Genomic DNA, 20106 nt, shown 5'->3' on the forward strand with positions numbered 1-20106 from the left:
CGAGAAAATTTTTAAAATTTTAGTATGAATCTCGAAATTGAGTGAGAATGTTAAAACCAAAAAGCACAATGTATAGTAGTGATATGAAAATTGTGAGTTGTAACTTAAAATGGTGTAAAAAGTGTGAGCTTCAAACACAATATTTATAGCCAACATGTATGAAGTAATCACAAAAAAAATTTCATGGATGTAGTAATTGACAATTAAATGGTACATTAATTATCAACAATTTGTACGATTAAATTAGAAAGAAAAAAAATACTCATGATTAATTTAGGGGAAACAAATACTCATGAGGTACATCTTTATTAAAAAAAATACTCATGATGTACATATCTATTTAATTTTTTTATTTAAATGTGTAAAAAAATGTAAATGTGTTCAAAAACCAAATGTATACTTTTTTTTCATGAATGTAGAAAATAATTTGACTAATATTAGTTAATTGTGAAAACGACATAGCTCATGTTGTCAAGTAAAATTTAACATCCTTGCTTTAATATCATAAAAAAAAAATGAGACGAAAGGTGTACTGATCTTTTTGGTAGTGAAGGTGTACTGATTTTAATGTAGTAATAACAACGTCATTAATATGTCAAAACAAAATAAAAAATGTCATTAAAGCCTTTTATTTGTTTTATTCGGCGATAATAAATTACAAAGATATTTTGTAGGCTTTGCCTTAATGAAACAGTCTATATTACTCCATCCGTAAATATCTTTAATAATCTATTAAAAAAATTATGAAAAATTGATATTTTAAAAATATTAATCGAGACAAATCCAACATCTTATATACTATATTTTGTCTTTATATATTAGTACAAAAATATGATCAAATTATATTATGTAAACAATATATATTTTTAAATTATGTCATTTAAAATGGGACAGAGTACTTTTTTTTGTTACCGGTTTATATTACTACTTAGTATTACTTATTTGCAGCCATCTTTCATTAATGCACTTAAATAATTGCACTATTTTATGGGATTATATCATATATTATATTAGTACAGTCTATATTTTTTTTGAGCAACTATTGCAGTCTATATCAAAAAACATTTAAGGTACGAATAATAATATATAATAGGGCAATAGAACAATTATGATAAAAATGGAGTTTGCTACAATTGAATTAATCTAAAAGTACTAAATATAATAAATTTGTTCCCGATGTAAACATTATGTTAAGGTATAAATAATAAATCCAACAAATACACAAAATACATTGTTCAATCTTTTTCATCTTTTTACTTTTGATTGTATGGAAATAAGGGTTACATGCAATTCACTCCTGAAATTTAGGAGAATTCTACTTTATCTTTGTTTACACCTACAAATAATTATCCTTTTAGCTGGCATTAATAGATAGACAATTAATGTTTAGGTGATGAAAACTCTCAATCAATGGAAGGATATGCGAAGGTTAAGACATATGAGCAAAGGAAAACTGATTTGCTTTTAGGTCTATTGACTAAGAACGTGTGTCTAAAGATCTCACACAAAGTCAAAACTCAATAGGACTGGAAAACGAGATTCGTAACCCACACCATATGTTTATATCACCATTAACCACAAAAGGTGATAAAATATAAATAATGTTTGTGACCTTGTAACAGATCATGGTATGCAATTGGAAGCTAAGAGCCAAAATATGGAGCGCCATGATCACCCCAAACAAGGGAAATTCATGCACGACCTGTGAAAATAGCCGAGTAAAAGATGGACCCTGTAGGTCATGTCATTTGACTAATAAGAATAATTGTTACCTATAAATTATAAGTAATTTTAATATCAATAATTAATTTATCAACTTCACTCGAGATACCCCTGCTACATCACGAGTTGCACCACGAAACATGTGTCGTTGTGTTGTGAAACATGCATCAGTGAGGACATATATAATATTTAGCTATGCTATACAATTATTATATTATAATAATTTTTCATTTTTATCATTTGCTATTAATTTTAATTAATTATGTAGCGACAAATTTATAATATTATAATAGGTCAATAACTTTAAAAACTTGTTAAAATATTTGCACCGAGCTCTTTTAAAAAAAAAATAGTAACGTTATAAAATAAAATCATATAACCAATTTAGTACAACAAAATCATTTGTTATATGCAAAAATCCGTTAAAATATTTTTGAACACTAATTTTAATTTATTGATAATCGATAAATACGAGTCCCGTGTAAAGACATATATTTACATCTTTTTTTATCACTATATATTGCATATACTCAAAATTCAATTGAGTTATATAAAAAAACTCAATTGAGTTTATTTAATGGATAATTTAATAATTTAAATTGTAAATACTCCCTTTATAATCGATTTTTCCCATTGTGTTACTGAGAAACAAGAGCTGTGTACGAGAGTCAACAACTGCTTGCATCTCCCGACATTAAGACATTACAACATTAGAATGTTAAATCATAAGTATTAGTTGATGAACTCCAAACAATACTCATGGGTACTTTCATCAACATAATTAATTATCCTTGTAATTCTTCCAACTGAAAATGCTGGTTTCTTGAGTTTTGGAAGGGGCAATGTTGAACAACAATGGAAGTTTGAGGGGCATGTGAGTAATTCAAGGGGCCTAATGAGCAACACCTATCAGGGCTTTACAAAAAGGTCCATAAAGACGAAAAGCCCAAGCCCACGTAACATTGGTATCATAAAACCCTAAAACGGTGCCATTGTTGGAAGTTTCCCATTGTTGCTGTGAGAACTCTGAGCCGCACTCTGCAAACCATGGCCGTTGGTAAGAACAAGCGGATCTCTAAGGGGAAGAAAGGTGGCAAGAAGAAAGCGTTAGTACCAACCCTTTTTCAAAATCCATTCAAATTTTCATTTTTTACAATTTTCCTTGCATTTTCTATAATGGTTTCTATGAACTTGCAGTGCTGATCCATTTGCCAAGAAGGATTGGTATGATATTAAGGCTCCTTCAGTTTTCCAGGTGAAGAATGTCGGCAAGACCCTCGTGTCTCGTACTCAGGGTACCAAGGTATTGTTTTCCTCTGTCATGTTTTTTGTTTTTTGTAATTTGGTTTGATTTGTACATTGTTAGGTTATTGTACGAATTTATATGATCCTATCTTACTTTCATTGAATATCTATCTGGACCCTCCCTGATTGTTTAGATAGCTTAATTAAGAGCTTTTATATTTAAGTGTTGTTAAGTATAAACTATTTTTATAACTAAAGATAGAATAAAGTCAAATTGTTTTCACATAAGCTAAAAGTTTTTCCTATAGGCTATTATGGAAATAAGCTGAAAAAACATCTCATGGATCATAAGCTTTTTCGTTAAGCTCTTTCAAACCGTCACTTAGTTACTTATGTTCGTATATACGGTCAAATATGCCAATCCAAACAGGTAGTCCTTGGACTGAGTATACTTAGTGACATTATAGTGTTCGTGTTGTGCTTTTGTCAGTGTTCTCAATCTTGTAGTGCAGAAAACAGCGGGTTGTTAAAATTCTGCTACACAATAGTGCTATGGTGCCACTTTACCCGCTATTTGACAACATTTTTTTTTGCTAAATAGTGTACCATAAAACAATTTTTATACTAAAAAGCATATCGTGGAACAATAGTGATTTGTATAAATTCAGCTACCCTATAGCGATATGTGATCTACCCTCTGCTCGAAATATCTATCTAGCACTGGGAGAGATGCGTCCACACTTATAAAACAACAATCATATCTTAAACTATCAGCTTGACCCCACTTCTGCCCTGCCACAAGCAAGACCAACATTATTTAAAAGACAAGAAAAAAGACTGAACTGGCATTATCATGATGGGCTCAAACTTAAATATTTTCTAAAGTATCGACTCCAGGGGACATGACATTCCCATGTCTTCATTTTTATTCTCGTGATTAGAGTGAGTGTCCTCTTTCCACTTACATGAGAATGGAAGTTTTAATGTTACATTGTAACATATATTCATTTCCTAGCTGCTATTTAACCCATTGGTTTTGGTTACAAGGAATAACAAATATGTCTTAGTCTTTCATGGGGTTGCTGAAATTTGATCAATTGGAGTTTTGCATGCTTAATGCTTATTTAGAAAATGGTTGTTTTGAATGACAGATTGCTTCAGATGGACTCAAGCATAGAGTGTTTGAGGTTTCATTGGCTGATCTTCAAGGGGACGAAGACCATGCATTCAGGAAGATTAGGTTGAGAGCTGAAGATGTTCAAGGGAAAAATCTTTTGACAAATTTCTGGGTATGATAAGCTGCTGAACCATCTATTTGTCATAATGTTGTTTGTTGGTATTTTTTTTTAATTTGATTTTGATTTTTTTTTTTTATTTACAGGGGATGAATTTCACAACTGACAAACTGAGGTCATTGGTGCGTAAGTGGCAAACTCTTGTTGAAGCCCATGTGGATGTCAAGACTACTGATAATTACACATTGAGGATGTTTTGCATTGGCTTTACCAAGAGGAGAGCTAACCAGGTGAAGAGGACCTGTTATGCACAATCTAGTCAGATTAGACAGGTAGATACATTGACGCTTTTCTTTTCAAATCATACTAGTTTTCCAGATTTATATATTAGTGTATCCAACACGGTATCCAACACATGTTTTAGGTAGGACCTTTCTTTTATGAAATGCTGTTATATATAAAGAAGAAATCACTGGTTTTGAACCTAGGATCATGCTTTGTCTTCTTCTAAGATATTTCTTATTAGTTACTAATGTTACACCTTTATTTGTTCAGATCCGTAGGAAGATGGTTGAGATCATGATCAACCAAGCATCATCCTGTGATTTGAAGGAATTGGTCCGCAAATTCATTCCCGAGATGATTGGGAAGGAGATTGAGAAAGCCACGTCTAGTATTTACCCCTTGCAGAATGTGTTCATCCGAAAAGTGAAGATCCTTAAAGCTCCCAAGTTTGATCTTGGAAAATTGATGGAGGTATTTTTTTGAAACAACTTTTTTATGTTTGTTCTCATTCACACCCAATATTTATTTTCATAATATCACCTGAATAAAAACTTTGGTTGTTACTTTGGTCACTGGTGTTATTTGCTTGACGAGATGAACTCTTTAATATAACCAATTACTTCAAACTTTCCAAAAGCTCTCTATTCGGTTTCTCCATAAACAACCTTCAGATTATTACAAGTTCAAAACTAAATACTTACTAATCCAATAAATGCTTGTGTGAAAACAAACTTAATCATGTTGCCTTTTAAAATTTTAATTTTGTTTTCCTTCTGTTCTCTTTTAGCATGAGTATGCAGTTGTCACGTGTGCACACTTATAACCATCTAAAAAGTGGCTTTGGTTTGATTTTGTTTCTATTTGGTCCTTGTAGGTTCATGGAGATTACTCTGAGGATGTTGGCACAAAGGTAGAGAGGCCTGCTGATGAAATGGTGACGGAGGAACCTACTGAAATTGTTGGAGCTTGATTTGGCGATGATGCTCTAAGTTTGATTTAGATTTGCTGTTACTTATGTTTATTAGACACATTAAGTTTGAATCGAAATATATATCTGAATTTTGTTTGGAGCTCTGAAAATCAGATATGCATGCTATTGGTTTTGTAGTACTCACTTGAAAAATTTGATACTTATATTTAATAGTTTCTCACCCCAAGTCTTTTGGTTTTGCGTCCATTCATTGCTGAAAAATATACGTTTAACCTCATGCATATTTGTTCTTTGCATGAACTCTATTGATCATAATAGTTTGTTCAAATTCGGCTTTGTTACATTCTTAATAGCCGTCAAATTGCAAAATAAGAATTGTTCTTATTCTGCTAGGCAATGGCGAAGTTATTCCGAAGATGTTTTAGATAAGAAATGATAACTAAACACATTTTTGTTGACACAATACAGACACTAGGGTTAATTGTGTCATTTCATCCTTAATTAGAAGTGCAATTTTGTCATTTTCTTTCTTTCTTCTTCCTTCCTCCTTCTTTCACGTCACTGTAATTTCCCCTTCTCTCTAACTGCCCCTCTTCTCTGCAACACCACTTTCATTTCACCTTTCCCTCCTCCACTTTCATTTCACCTTTCCCTCCTCCACACAACAACACAACAGTGACAAAAGCAGATTTTCAAGATTAAATTCACATCACAAACGACATGAAAATAAAATCGGATTAGAGACTTTAGATCTGACACGAAGGCAAAGTAACAGTCGGATTTGAGACGACGGAAAACGACCGGATCTGCTACGACCGGAAATCCAATCACCGGACGGTGGCGATTGTGATGGTGTTGTTGCGGTTGGGGCATGGCGGTTACAACAAGGAGAGAGAGAGAGAGAGAGAGAGAGAGAGAGAGAGAGAGAGAGAGAGAGAGAGAGAGAGAGAGAGAGAGAGAGGACAAGGAGTTGGTGGTTTAAGGATGCACGAGAGGTTATGCAGAGAACCTACGCGCCTCCGGCGACGATGGCCGGCGGAGGGCGGATGAACTCAGGGATGTGAGAGAGAGGACATGGTGCGAGAGGTCTGTTGTCGAAGGAGAAAGAAGAAAAGGAAATAGAATAAAATAAAAAATAATAAAAATAGATGTATTGAGTAACAGTGATAATAGTATATGGTGTCTAATATGTGTTGCATATTTTGTGTCTAGTTATCAATCCTCGTTTAGATAAATGATTTTTGAACTGCACATCACAGCAGTTACATCACAGCAGTTACACTAAAGTGGACTTTTTTGTTATATACTACATCAGCGGTGATAAGATCTAAATCATGAATTTTCTAAATTATGTAAGCTTACAGTAACGTGGACGGTTAATAGCAGAGAAGCAGAAACATTGCTGAATTTATTATTTGTTTGGAATTACTACCACACACATGTCCAAATTAGATACATTGATTGATACTATCATGCCAAGCTGTAACCAAACAAATACTATCATGCCAAACCAGATGATTGGCATGCCATGTGATCCGATCATATATTAAATTAAATATCAAATTCAAATTCATAAACAAATAAGAATCTTACGATATTTGAGCTACTGAGATACCATTTTTAGGATTCTAACTGATTTTTTTTTTTGTTTTGTTTTGATATTTTTATTAACACTGTTATTTTGACGTACCCAAACTATAATAGAAAGATACAATGGTCCTGCAACAGCAAGTATTGATGCTAAAAATCAAGTTTTCATGGAAATGAAAACCGATATGAAACGAGTAGCAGACCAACAGAGGAAGAGTATTGGATGACAAAACCGTAACTAATAAGTAAATGGAAATTACGTAGCAATTTATCAATCTGTATATTCCACACACCATAAATCAACAATAACCCGTAGAGTCAATGGTAACCAGAACAAGCATAAAATAAATAACAAGATCATAAGTTCACATAACACAATATCTACATCTTAACACTGAGAAAGAGGTGATATCAAAGTTTCAATGTAGACTTCTGGAAGGTAAACTTCTTTTACCGGATCATGGATATTGTTTTGAATTTCAGGAATCTTCAAAGTATCATTTATGGAATCATAGACAGCCAATCTAAATTTCCCCCTCTTGAAAAAATACATCAGCACTTTGGTCATCTTCAGATTCCCAATTTGAGGAACACTTAACAATTTAGTCCAAGATTCTACATTTCCATATTCCTTCATGATCCAAACATCAGAAAATTGTTTCCCAAACAAAATTGTTTTCCATGTTGAATTGGTAAAATTGCCGGGGTAAATCGAAATATTGGTGAAATCTTCAATTCATTGGCATTTCAGTGTCTCAGATTTGCAACCAGTTTGCTGGCTAGGTTGCATGACAAACCCTATTCAGAGTCTCTTCTTCTCTCTTTTGCTACCCTTGTGAGCAAGTTCTGTCTATTTAAGGTCTACCTTTTCTTCTCCCGTGTCGTGCAGAAGTCTGTGTGTGCGCGCGCGTGCGCGAGCGTGCATGTGCGTTTGTTTGTGATGGTGAAAAGGAGAGCCATAATAATACAGCGATTTAGCACCACAAAAAAACTTAATAAATGATTTTGAGATGATTTGATGTTTAATCTTACTAGTTACAAACCCGTGAGTTGTTATACACGACAAATGAGCAAATTAAGGGATAAATATGCAAGAAAGAAGTATTGCACACATATGATTAATTTTAGGACACACGGGTCTATTTAAAAATATCGCCAAATATTTTTGTTTTGTGTTAACTTCTGGTTTTTAAGGGAAATGAGACCGGATAATTTGGAGTTCAATCGGAAGGTAGATAAAAGTCTGACCAATAATTTTTTTTGGTGAAAGTCGAGACAAAAAAAATTCACCCAAGAATCGAACTCAAATTCATCTGAACAATTCGTCATTTATTGCCACTCATTAACCACGTGAGTCTAATTGTTCGGTGTATCACAATTTTTTTTTACAAAAGATGCAATATTTAGATAAAAATTTCCTTATATTCACCTTAAAGGCATTTGGGTTCTACTAAACCTTTCAAACGGATTAGAAAAGAAAGCAAAATGGAATTCATCAGACATCAATGCCTATTGGCTTAACATTTTTTACTGGTGCTGCATAAGAGTGATGAAATCAGATATAGTTGCTCATTATCAATCTTTTCAACAATTGAAGAATAAGATCAAAGATAAATACTCAATTCATATACATAAATGTTCCCTAATGAAAACTATATTACTTACATATAAGGTACGAATGTTGAGAAAGAAAAAAAAACACAGCACAATAGTCATTATTATCTATGTTTAGAAATATAGTGAAATATTTAGCCAAGCAATGGTTGTATATGTCTTATAGTTATATATATAAATTGTAAAGTAATTTCTAACTACTACAAAGTACATATGCATAAGCAACAAACAAATATATTATGATGTCATTTGAGGGACTTTCTTTTGTTCCCTTTGTACAATCATCATCTTTCGTAAAACTAACTCAAACTAATTTCTGGAACACATTTACTGGCACCATAAGTACTTCCCCTGAAACCCCACTAAAGCTCTTATTAGTTTTTATTGCATTAGGACAATGAACATTAGCTTCTAAGATTTTGGAATAGACTTCTATTATACCTCACCCAATCCAAACCGAACCAGCAGTCAGCTGCAGTAGCAGATCAGCAAACCTGCTAGAGATAGAACTGATAACAAAACAGCAGCCTCCCAGCAGCCTATGACAGAACCGCAACCATAGCAGCAGCAGTGCAACAAACTCCCTTAATCTCATACAGGTTACAAAGCAGCAGAAGCCCCCCAGCCCAAAACAGAACCACTACTGCGCCCAGAAGATACTCCCCAGCCTTTAATGCCAAGACACCATTTTGGGTTCCAATGTCATTCATAGCACAAACACGGCCGAATCTTCAACCTAGATAGACTTCACTAAGCTGTATACAATACATATGTGATTTGTGAATCTAATCTAACAATCACCAAATGAGTAAAAATCAAAACTATTCTGAAATATCAAGAGTGCAAAAGCTAAATTAGATAAATAAATATTAAATCAACTAACAATATCACACTGAAAGCCGTATACTTCAATGCAGAATACATCTAACAATGAAAAATTAGATAAATCGCAACATTAAAGGACTATATTAGAAATTGTCAAAACTTAAACTATAATTTAGATTTATGACGCAATATAAATAAAATGTACAACCTGAAATATACTGAGGGAAAATGTTTCTAGGAAAATTCCACATATGATATATCAAATAAGAAGCCTGAATTAATTTAGAGTTCAAAGCAGTGGTACAATGATTGGTCGAGTTTTAAAAGCCATATACATGAATAAGTAAATCATGTGCTTTTTGAAAGTAAAACACAGGAGAATGGGATCTGTCAAAGATTCCTTGTTGTCATTAACATTTGTCGCTGCTGAACGAAACTTGCTTACTTTTTTGCTACAATGTTCACCATGATATAAGAAACATAATTGCAGATTCACACATTAACATCAACAGTACTTCATTTTCTGCATGTATGTGTGAAAACTGAAATGGGTGTGAAAATTGAACAAAAAAAAAATGGATTTATTCATTAAGCAAAACTGTTAAATAATTTCAGTATCTATTCAACTATTACAATAAGAGGTTGAGAATTGTTAGAAAATGACTTACGATCATCACTCAACAATAGCTATATGACATCGTAGCTTCAAGTAAACATCACTGCAACAAAAAAAAAAAAAAATAGACATACGTTACTAATAAACAATCCAATAACCAAACCATCGGTTGTCAGCATACTTAGATGTTCTTGTGATTTTTATCACTACCTAAGAAATAAGAAAATTTGAAATAAAATAAAAGCAAAAAAAATTGTGGAAAACCACCTTTGTCCAACCTCTGCTGTTGTGCTTGTGCTCTTAATCACTACCTGTAGTGGAACTAAGCTCATCGTCAACATTCAGCAAAAGAAAAAAAAAAGTAGAGAAAATGTAGAGAAAGAAGGAAGAGGGGATTAGGAGAGATGAGGATGCAGGAAGTACACAGAGGAAGAGAGAAGTCATGTGTATCTTAGAGAGTGTTGAGTTATGAGATTGTAAAAAGTAAAATTTTGAATTATGGTAAGCAAGTGACTTAAAGAACAGGACTATCCTCAGATGCCACCAAATCAAATATGTTGATGAAGAACCAAGCTTTACCCTCAAATGCTCTCCATTATTATCCTATCTTCAATTTTGTTAGAAGCTGAACCAATTACCTAAAACTGATACTAACTATTGAGATTGTACCTTTAATCAAATATTATTAACCATCCAGACTGCCTAAACTGATGAGAAAGAGTACAATCAAAGGGGTATTATACTTCCACAAATTACCTAAAGTATTTGATTAGCCAACTCGACAAAGGGGTATTATACTTGTAACAAACACAAAACTCATAAACACATGCTATCATCCTCTCCAATTTTGCCAATTAAAAACCATAATGACAAAATACATAATTACAATACCATTACTGAAACTAAAAAGAAAACAAACCCAAAAAGACATGCCAAGAAAATATGTATAATAACAAAATAGAAATAGGATTGCAACCAATAGCACTCACAATGAAAAGAACCTAAAAGCTCTATCATGTTGTCTATCCAGTAGTACGATGGTAGCACCAGAAATTGTAAGCTACTCACCTTCACCAAATTTCATTATTCATTTAATCAAAATAAAAATTGAAGTCCAAATAACACAATCAAACTAAGAAACACCATTTCTATAATTTGAAAAACTAAGCAACTATCATTAACTTTTAAAAGTCAAGTTACATCTGCATTTCAACAGTAAGTTAAACTTCTGCACACAGCAAATTGAGTCATATAAGACCTCAAGGAATGACCTTATTTTTCAAATAGCCTTCTCAAGTTGCAAAAGAACAACAAAATATGAGTGTCCTGGAACTTAAAAAATAGCAACTTTGAAACATTCATAGTGAGTTGGTAATATAGATTTTCAGTTTGAGATGTCAACATGTAATCACTATAAAGAATAGCTAAGAATGCATAAGCCACTGAATGTTGCAAACAGTTCCATAGTACCAGCACCATTATCACATATACGGAAGCACAAACACATTTTTTCAAATTTTGAATAAATGAAGATTGCTTCAATTCCAAATATATAAAATGGATGCTATTTTTACTAAGAAATCATAGGAGAATGAAGCTTACGAACAACTTTGGTAGACAGAAATTGTTTTAGAGGGTAAGAACAGTAGTTAATATGGGCCCCACCAACCTTAAGTTTAACTGATCCAAGAAAACCTGCCTTTACCTTCACTGGCAATTTTAAAGCATTTAGAGCCTCCGGTTTCAACTGCATATTCTTCAACTCTACATCACCTGTTTCAAAGTTCAGTTTTAGAGACGAACAAAAAAAGCATCAAAGATACATTAAAAAAATTGATGTGAAGAAAATAAAAAGCAAAAACACACAAATGTACATCCATAAACTCATTGAATCTCTCAATAATTTGCGACTAAGATACATATATACTTATAACAGTTCATACGCAGGATAATTTACATGCCATTTATTCAATAGATACCTACTGCAACCATCAATGAAGTTCAAAATTCCAGACACAATTATATGTGTTCTATGCTTTACCTTGTCCTTGAGACCATCTTTTGAGTTGAACACATCAAGTTTAACCATTTAAAAAGCAGATCCGTTTCTTGACACAAACTCAAGGACTTATTCTTAATCATTAGTAAAGCTCTTTGCCTATTTCTTTCTACTTTAAACATTCATTGCAATCATATTTGCCACGATGCACAATTTCAGTGCTGTCAAATGAGTAACACTAAATTATAACAATCGTGCAATTTTAGAACTATATCTTCAAATTTCAATGAAGAATAAAAGGAAGGTGAATGATGATCATACCAGTATTGACACCAGAAACAAAGTTCATCCATTTCAACCTTGTTTCTCTCAACGGTTTTGTAGCATTCAAATCCAGAATATGCATATCTGAGAAGCAATCTGAAATTAAAAATGAAACAAAAGCGTTAGATTATAATTATACATTAATGAGCAGTGCTATATTCAGCGAGAAATGGTCTCGCGAATTCCCCGACCGCACACATGTCAACATTTACATTAATTGAGAAGAAAACATCATTTTGCATTTACGGAAAACATGGTGTGCTGGCCAATTAAAAGGCTTAGTTTGGATGCGGTATGCGCTCTCTATGTAAACTCTCGCGATAATAAGCATTCCCCTACATTAATTAACATTAACTGATTGGACTATGCAGGGAAAACAATAAGAGATTGAAAAAGTAGTAATATACTTACATAAGACATCGACTAATGAAATCCCCTAACATTTTCAAACCCTAGAACAACAGCAACAACAACAATTCATGAAAATTCCGAAACACAAAGTATGAAATAAATAGTATATGTTAAGCATTTACCTGTTGGAAATCTTGCAATGCCTCCTCATTAAAAATGTCACCTAAAAATTAGACATCTTTCTGCACAGTGATAAGCAGGGAATTTTGGGCATATATTAATTGTTCATAGTTTATCTATCTTCAATCAATGACATCCAATGCTCGAGGTCTCTGTACCGAGTTATGGCATGAACGCGGTCACCCTAAATACATAAACAAAAGCAAAGGGCGAACGTAAATCAAGATGTATAATACTAACCAACAAAAATAAATCTTAAAAAATATCCACTCAACAAATCCAACATAATTTCCCTAACCTTTGAATCACCAATGATTAGCTCCATGTGTCAGTTGCCATTGCTAGCAGTAACAATCCATGAGTCAAGAACCCTAAAGCCAATTTTCCAAACATCTAAATCCTTTTTCAAGTCCTTGATACAGTCGTAGCCCCTAGACATTGCGAAACCAATATAAAAATACAGCAATTCATCATACAACCACTTTGTAATACAGCACTGATTTGTAATTGCATTCCTTTAACAAAATCATACAACCAAATCAACCAATTTTTTTTTTTTTTAAATTCCAAAACTCAGGTGAATAACTAAAAGTCTTGTTCCATGTTAGAAACTCTTCCATCACAGACCAAAAATTATCAACATAAAGCATAAACTACGGATTTTCCATACACAACTCACTAAAAACATACACAATTTAAAGTTCCTTTCAGATCAACAATATGCTCAATCCAATTCAAATGCTTCTCAAAGATTCATTGAACAGAAAACCTGCATTGATGCTAGAGCAAAAAAGGACTTTTACACACAAGATTACAGAGTGAAAGGTAGTGGGATTGGATTTCATTTGTTGAGTTACTTCCTTGACCTATTGAGTTCATTGTTGCAAGTGTGTTGAACACATTCATCATATGAAAACATAGGGACTATATTACAGAAACTATTATACAATCTTTCCCAAACATTTCAACTCTAATTGTTTAAAATAAACCAAAGTGAAATTATTTTAAATGTGATCATTGAGCAGATCCAATAGTTAGCTCCAAAATGCCCTTAAATCAGGTATTATTTAATCAAAATTCTCTCAAAATTAAACATGAAAATGAGACTTAATCTCCAAATCCCCAAAAAAATGATGAGACCAAAGAGACTATATTCTAATTAGATGTTAACAGATAAATTATTCACCAAATAAAAACACTTCTATCATATTAACCACAAACATATAATTTCCAATAAAACAAACACCAAATAAAAAACCAACATACATAAAAAAATAAAAAATAAAAACCAAACATACCCAGAATAACCGAACTCATAGCACTGATATAGAATCAATGTTGATGTTAATTTATGGTCACTCTAAATCTTTAATAAAATCTAAAATCTCAAAAACACAATCAGCCATTTAATCAAAGAGGAACAAAAATCTCTCAATCATAATCTCTCAATCCATCAGGCCATTAAATCAAAACACATCACTACAACAAAAAGGAACACATCGCTGGAACAAAGAGGAGAAGGAAAAAAACACAAAAACAACACACAGAAGAGACATGCAAACGAAAATCTACACAAACCTTGGAACAACGACGACGAGGAACCGAGCCGCACAGGATGCTGAGAATGCCGATATTGAATGGAACCGGAGGAAACTGAACAGTGGGACGCAATCTCATACTATTCCATATTTATAGAAGAAAACCAGATGATGTGTCAACAGATTAAATATATACAGGAGAAAAACAGATTATGTGTCAATAAATAAAATTCAATAGTTAGGAAATGTCGAAAATGTCCCTCTCAAGGGTAAAAGAGGAAAAATTAGCGGAATATTTTATCTGTCATTTGCTGTAATATCTTTTGAATGTCAAAATCAAATGTCCTCTACCATGGAAGAGGAAATTGGAATTCATTGTGTTAAACATAAATATCGAGACTCAAGCTTAATTTTGATGCATATGGTCCTCTTATTGAAAATGTGGTTTTGGGTTATCTTACAACAGTACCCTCTGCAAATGATTCACATGGATACAAAATATTGCATCTGTTTTTATTTTTCAAAAATGTAAAAGAAACTAACGTACTTCGTAAGTCAAGTGACGTTTGATGAATTTTAATTGTTAGGTTAGATATTCCACAAATAACAAATGACAGCCACACTCTTTAAATATAGTTTTTTAGATCCTTGGGTGAGATCTTAAGTTACTCCCACTAAACAAGTTGGATCAATATTTTACTAAGAGGGTCAACATAAATCAATAACCAAAATTATATCACAAAAGTATCTTGCCAAAGCTCTCAACCATAAACAAAGCAGAACATTAAATGATTATTAAATTTTAAATTTTTCCACACTTTTTTACACCGATCTCTCTTATACTATACCAACTATAATTATTGGCAATAGCAACATTATGCTGGTTCAAGTGGAACTTGACTTGGATACCTTAAAGCAAAATTTCAAGTTTGAACCTTTTGGATATAAATATATGTTCAGAGATGACTTCCCATTAAAGGTGACATGTTCCCAACAAAGATTAGTTTTCAGCCAAGTCGGTGGATACTTCACACCAATAACATGGTAAAAAAAAACTATAATTGACAATTAAGGCTGCGCCTATTTTGATTATGGATGAGAAACGCACTACACACTCATCAGTCATCTTCTAAGGCAACTCTTGACTCTGACCAAGGTTTAGACCTATGATTCACATATACAAACACTAAGCTTAGTCTTGAATGGATATTTGATTGGTGAACATTATTTCTCTTCGTGAAATCTCAAACCTCTACCATTAAGTTATATAAACTCTTTGCTCAAAACCATATTCCAAGATTGGCGTAGCATACCTGTAAATAACGTGGCCAAATTTCCAATGAGCAAGACTATCTACCTCCAAGCCAATTCATAGTATTTTGAATCCAAAAATTAAGATGAATTTGACAATTTGTAGCAGTGAACCTTCAGTAAGTTCCAGTACATGCTATGATATGTACAGGACAGAGACAAAATGAAGATGCAGCAGTGTAGTTCCATTCACTAATACAAATGAATCACCAATAGTCTCTACAAGAACAAATACCACCACTACAATGGTGAAACCTAGTCCTATCTCTTACAACAATCTCAATTTGATACACCTTCGAGACCAACTTCATAAAGGAATGACAATCCTCACATATTCTAAGATTTAAAGGTATAAGGGAGACTTAAAAGAGAAACGTTCGTAGGAGCTGACGTAACGTTTGAGCTTTACAACAAATCAAGAAAGAAGGATTTGACACTGATAACAACTCATAACAATATACCAAGGAGAGAACTACATTGACCGCAAAATCTTATAGAGAAATGATAACTAGACATCGAAATACAGATACAATTTTGACACCAAACACTATTCACCGTATATTTATACATCAAATTTCTTTTTTTTCTTTTTCCTTTTTTCTTTCACTCTTTTGTGACACTCTCACACCACCATGTCTCTCTCACCACCGCCCGACCACCGTATTCGTCTGGCCACAATCTCTCTACAACTCACGGTCTCTCTTTCACTGCTGTAACCACAATCTCTCTCTCATCGAGAATTGTCTTCTCGGATCAGCTCAAATCTGACCACCACCAACAACGAGCGTCCTTCTTTCCTTCTGCAAAAGCCCTACAATTCGGATCCGAACACCGACTGATAAACCATTGATCGGATCTGAAGAAATTTGGTCGGAAATAGCAACGTTGGCACACATGTTAAGCTCAACGACATGGTCGTGGGTGGTGGTTGTTCTTGCAGGGAAGAAGGGTGGTTGAAAATGGAAGAAGAAGAAGAGAACGATAGGATGGTTGGTGGTGAGGATTTTGGTGGGTATGCCATGGAGAAGAAAGAGAAGGGAGAAGATAATTGTAAGGGTTTTAGTGATTTTACAAAAACTGCCCTGTTTTATGGATGAAATGTCAAAACTACCCATGGTGTTGTATTTGTGTCAAATATTATATGTTTGACAAAACCACAACGGCTCCATCATGATCAGGTTCTAACTCAAGAAGCTGTTTGGCAGCAAATTCCCCTAACTCAGCCTCCCCATGAACTTGACAAGCAGACATAAGGGATCCCCAAATGATAACATTTGGCGCAAAAGGCTTGTCTCGATAAGCTCAACAGCTTTTCTCAAGAAATTGGCTCGACAATACAGGTCAACCATGCAACCATAGTGCTCACGGGTCGGAGAGATTCCATGCTCATTAATCATGGATGAAAATAATTTCTCACCTTCCTCAACTAAACCCGCATGACCGCAAGCATAAAGGACACCTATAAATGTAACACCATTGGGTTTAATATTTTCTTCTTTCATCCTATGGAAAAGGTTTATAGCACTATCTGCATTCCCATGCATTGCAAATGCATTGATCATACTAGACCAAGATATAACATTTTTTCTACGCATATTCTCAAATACCTCTCTTGCTTTGACCAAGTTCACATATTTGGCATACATATCAATAGTTGATTGTTAACAGATAGAGCTCTTCCAAACCCACTTCTATCTACATAGGTATGAATCCAATTTGCTTGAGCGAGTGCACCAACATGAGAACAAGCAGAAATGACACTCAACATTGTGATCTGGTCAGGCACTATTCTCTTCTGTAGCATTTCATCGAACAATTTAAGAGCCTCTTGAGGCTGATCACTTTCAGCATATCCAGATATCATGGCACTCCAACACACCAAGTCCCTTTCAATCATTTGGTCAAATATGAAACGAGCATCCTTAACCATTCCAAGTTTTGCATAACCAGAAAGCATTGCAGTTGAAACTATCAAATGTTTCAATGAGAGTCCGTCATATATTTCCCTAGCCAAATCCATTGCACCACAATTTGCATACATGTTAATGAGAGCAGTCTGCAAATGTGAGTCAATATCATAACCATTGTCCTTAACAAACTCATGGATTGTTCTGCCATAGCTTAAATTTCCAGCATGGCCACAAGCAGAAAGCACAGTACAAAGGATAACAGAATCAGGTTTCATATCAGAGCTCCTCATATCTTCAAAGAGCCTTAAAGCATCATCATAATGACCATTCTGGCAGTACCTGTTTCAAAAAAAATCTTATTAAAAAAAGTAACAACTTGAATGCTTGTAAGTATCTAGGCTGTCTAAGGATAAACAACTTAATTAAGTGCTTATAGTGTAAACACTTAACATGTAAGTACTTATGCATAGCCATTACTATACCTAAAGATAAAATAAAGTCAAATTGTTTCCATATAAGTTATTATGGACAGCTTACGAAAATAAGCCAAAAACAGCTTAATGACAAATCATAAGTTGTTTCCATAACCTCTCCCAAATATATTTAGAAGTACTTGGCTTTGATTGGTTAAACAACTTAATATGCAGGTTATAGCATAAGCGCTTATTATATAAGCGTTTATGAATAAGTTATTCCTATAACACAAGATAAAATAAAGTCAAAATTGTTTTCATATAAGCAATAAGTTGTTTTTATAAATTATCTTGGAAAGCTTATGGAAATAAGCTGAAAGCAGCTCATGAACATATCACAAGCAATTTTACATAAATTCTTCTAAACAATGTGAAAACTCACAAGAAGCACTGACACCTCTCTAATCGAAGTCGTCAATGTCCGACACGTGATTATATTCAATTAATTCATTTTCTCAAATTATTATCGGTGTTGACGTGTCATAGTCAGTGTTGTGTCCGGTGCTTCATAGAGTGCAAAGAAATTTAAACCCGAATCAAGATCAATGCGTGAAAGAGCAAAGGATTCTACATCACAGGGTCAGGCCCCAGGAGATGATACTCTCCGTTCTTTAATCAGATAAGGATGCTTTCCATGAATTGCTCCAGCTCTGGTGCACACCTGTTCTCTCTAGAAAGAGAATGTTCACTGGAAAGCACAGACCAGCTAAAAAAAGAGTGAGCTAATCAAGGGGAATACCTGTTCGAAAATAAAGTCCGATCGGACCTAAATCAGTCAATCAGGACAGGAACAGTCTCCGGCAGTCAGGTACAAGCAAGTAAGAGAAGAAGGTAAAGGCCTGACTCCGTTCCTGAAGAAGGAATGGCGGGCCCAAGCAGCAACAATAACTTAAATACGGCTGAAGACATATATTTCACCCGGGCCCAGAAAAAAATATGACATTAAGTCCAAAGATCCGGGGTAGGGATGATTGACACGTTGATTTTAGTACCCCTTAAATGAGATGGTAGGTTCGTATGTTTTTGTGAAAGCTCGGCTCCTGTTATTGCTGATGTCCAGTCATCCACATTTAAATTCCTTGGAAATTATGACAATAGATAAGCCAATCCAAACATGTCTCTCCCTCGTGTTAGTATATAAGCTCTAATAAGTTAATCCAAATAAGCTCTTAATGTTAGTATATAGCATACCCATCAATTATCATATTCCAAGCAACAGCAGGGTGAGACATTTTATCAAACAGTAACCGTGCATCCATAATGCGGCAACACGATGCATACATTGCAATCAATCCAATTTGAATAAAAGGGTCGTCAACGAATCCAAGCTTTGAAGCAAGACCATGAATCTCCAAGCCATGATTAAAGGCAGAAACTTTAGAAACAACTTTCAACAATGGAGGGAAAGTAAAGCGGTCAAGAGTAAAAGGTGTTAATAGCTCTAAGGTTATGATATAGAAAAATGGTCTTTTCTGGGAAGGAACTACGAGAGAGATGACGAAGGAGTTGATTGGAGAAATGGATACGTGGGTTTGGGATTTGGGAGAAAACAGAGAGAGCGTAATGGAGGCTTGAAGAGGAAGAAGAGAGGGTGCAAATAGAAAAGCGAGTTTTGAAAGGAGGGTGTTGGTGTTTTCGGGGGTTGTGTTAGAGTGGAGGATTTGTGCATGGATTTGTTTAAGGTGAGAAAGTGTTGTGGAAGATGAAAGTGTTGATAAAAGTTGAGGAATGTGTTGTTATGCGATTGTGTGTATGGGACATGGTGGTCATTGCCATTTTTCTATGTTATGAACCACGAATAAGGAGGAGAGATATGATATGAACTATGAAGTGGATACTCAAGACAAAAGTGGTCCACGGCTATGCATAGGAATTTTGGCCATTTCCTTAGGAGTTTAAACAATAAAAAAGGGGATAACTTTTTACTTAAAAAAAAAAAAAACTTTTGCATAGAAAG

General features: G+C 34.0%; 1 protein-coding gene and 1 pseudogene across 2 annotated transcripts; one reads left to right on the plus strand and one right to left on the minus strand.

Moving 5' to 3' along the window:
• Positions 1-2722: 2722 nt before the first annotated feature.
• On the plus strand, positions 2723-5644 carry LOC146948680 (small ribosomal subunit protein eS1-like). The gene is made up of 6 exons (XM_085744881.1): positions 2723-2828; positions 2920-3025; positions 4119-4256; positions 4349-4534; positions 4758-4958; positions 5362-5644. The coding sequence occupies exons 1-6, from the start codon at positions 2770-2772 to the stop codon at positions 5455-5457; spliced, it is 786 nt and encodes a 261-aa protein (XP_085601007.1). The 5' UTR covers positions 2723-2769; the 3' UTR covers positions 5458-5644.
• A 3111-nt stretch (positions 5645-8755) lies between these two features.
• On the minus strand, positions 8756-19925 carry LOC146948681 (pentatricopeptide repeat-containing protein At4g14820-like; annotated as a pseudogene). Its single transcript, XR_015026946.1, has 7 exons — positions 19341-19925; positions 14496-18015; positions 13216-13348; positions 12920-13101; positions 12384-12482; positions 10331-11836; positions 8756-10166 (listed from the first exon to the last, which is right to left on the minus strand). The product of XR_015026946.1 is annotated as a pentatricopeptide repeat-containing protein At4g14820-like (transcript).
• Between the last annotated feature and the right edge of the window lie 181 nt (positions 19926-20106).

This window comes from Medicago sativa, chromosome 2, assembly GCF_051527215.1.
Source record: "Medicago sativa cultivar Bolivia chromosome 2, Bolivia_mono, whole genome shotgun sequence".
NCBI lineage: Eukaryota > Viridiplantae > Streptophyta > Magnoliopsida > Fabales > Fabaceae > Medicago > Medicago sativa.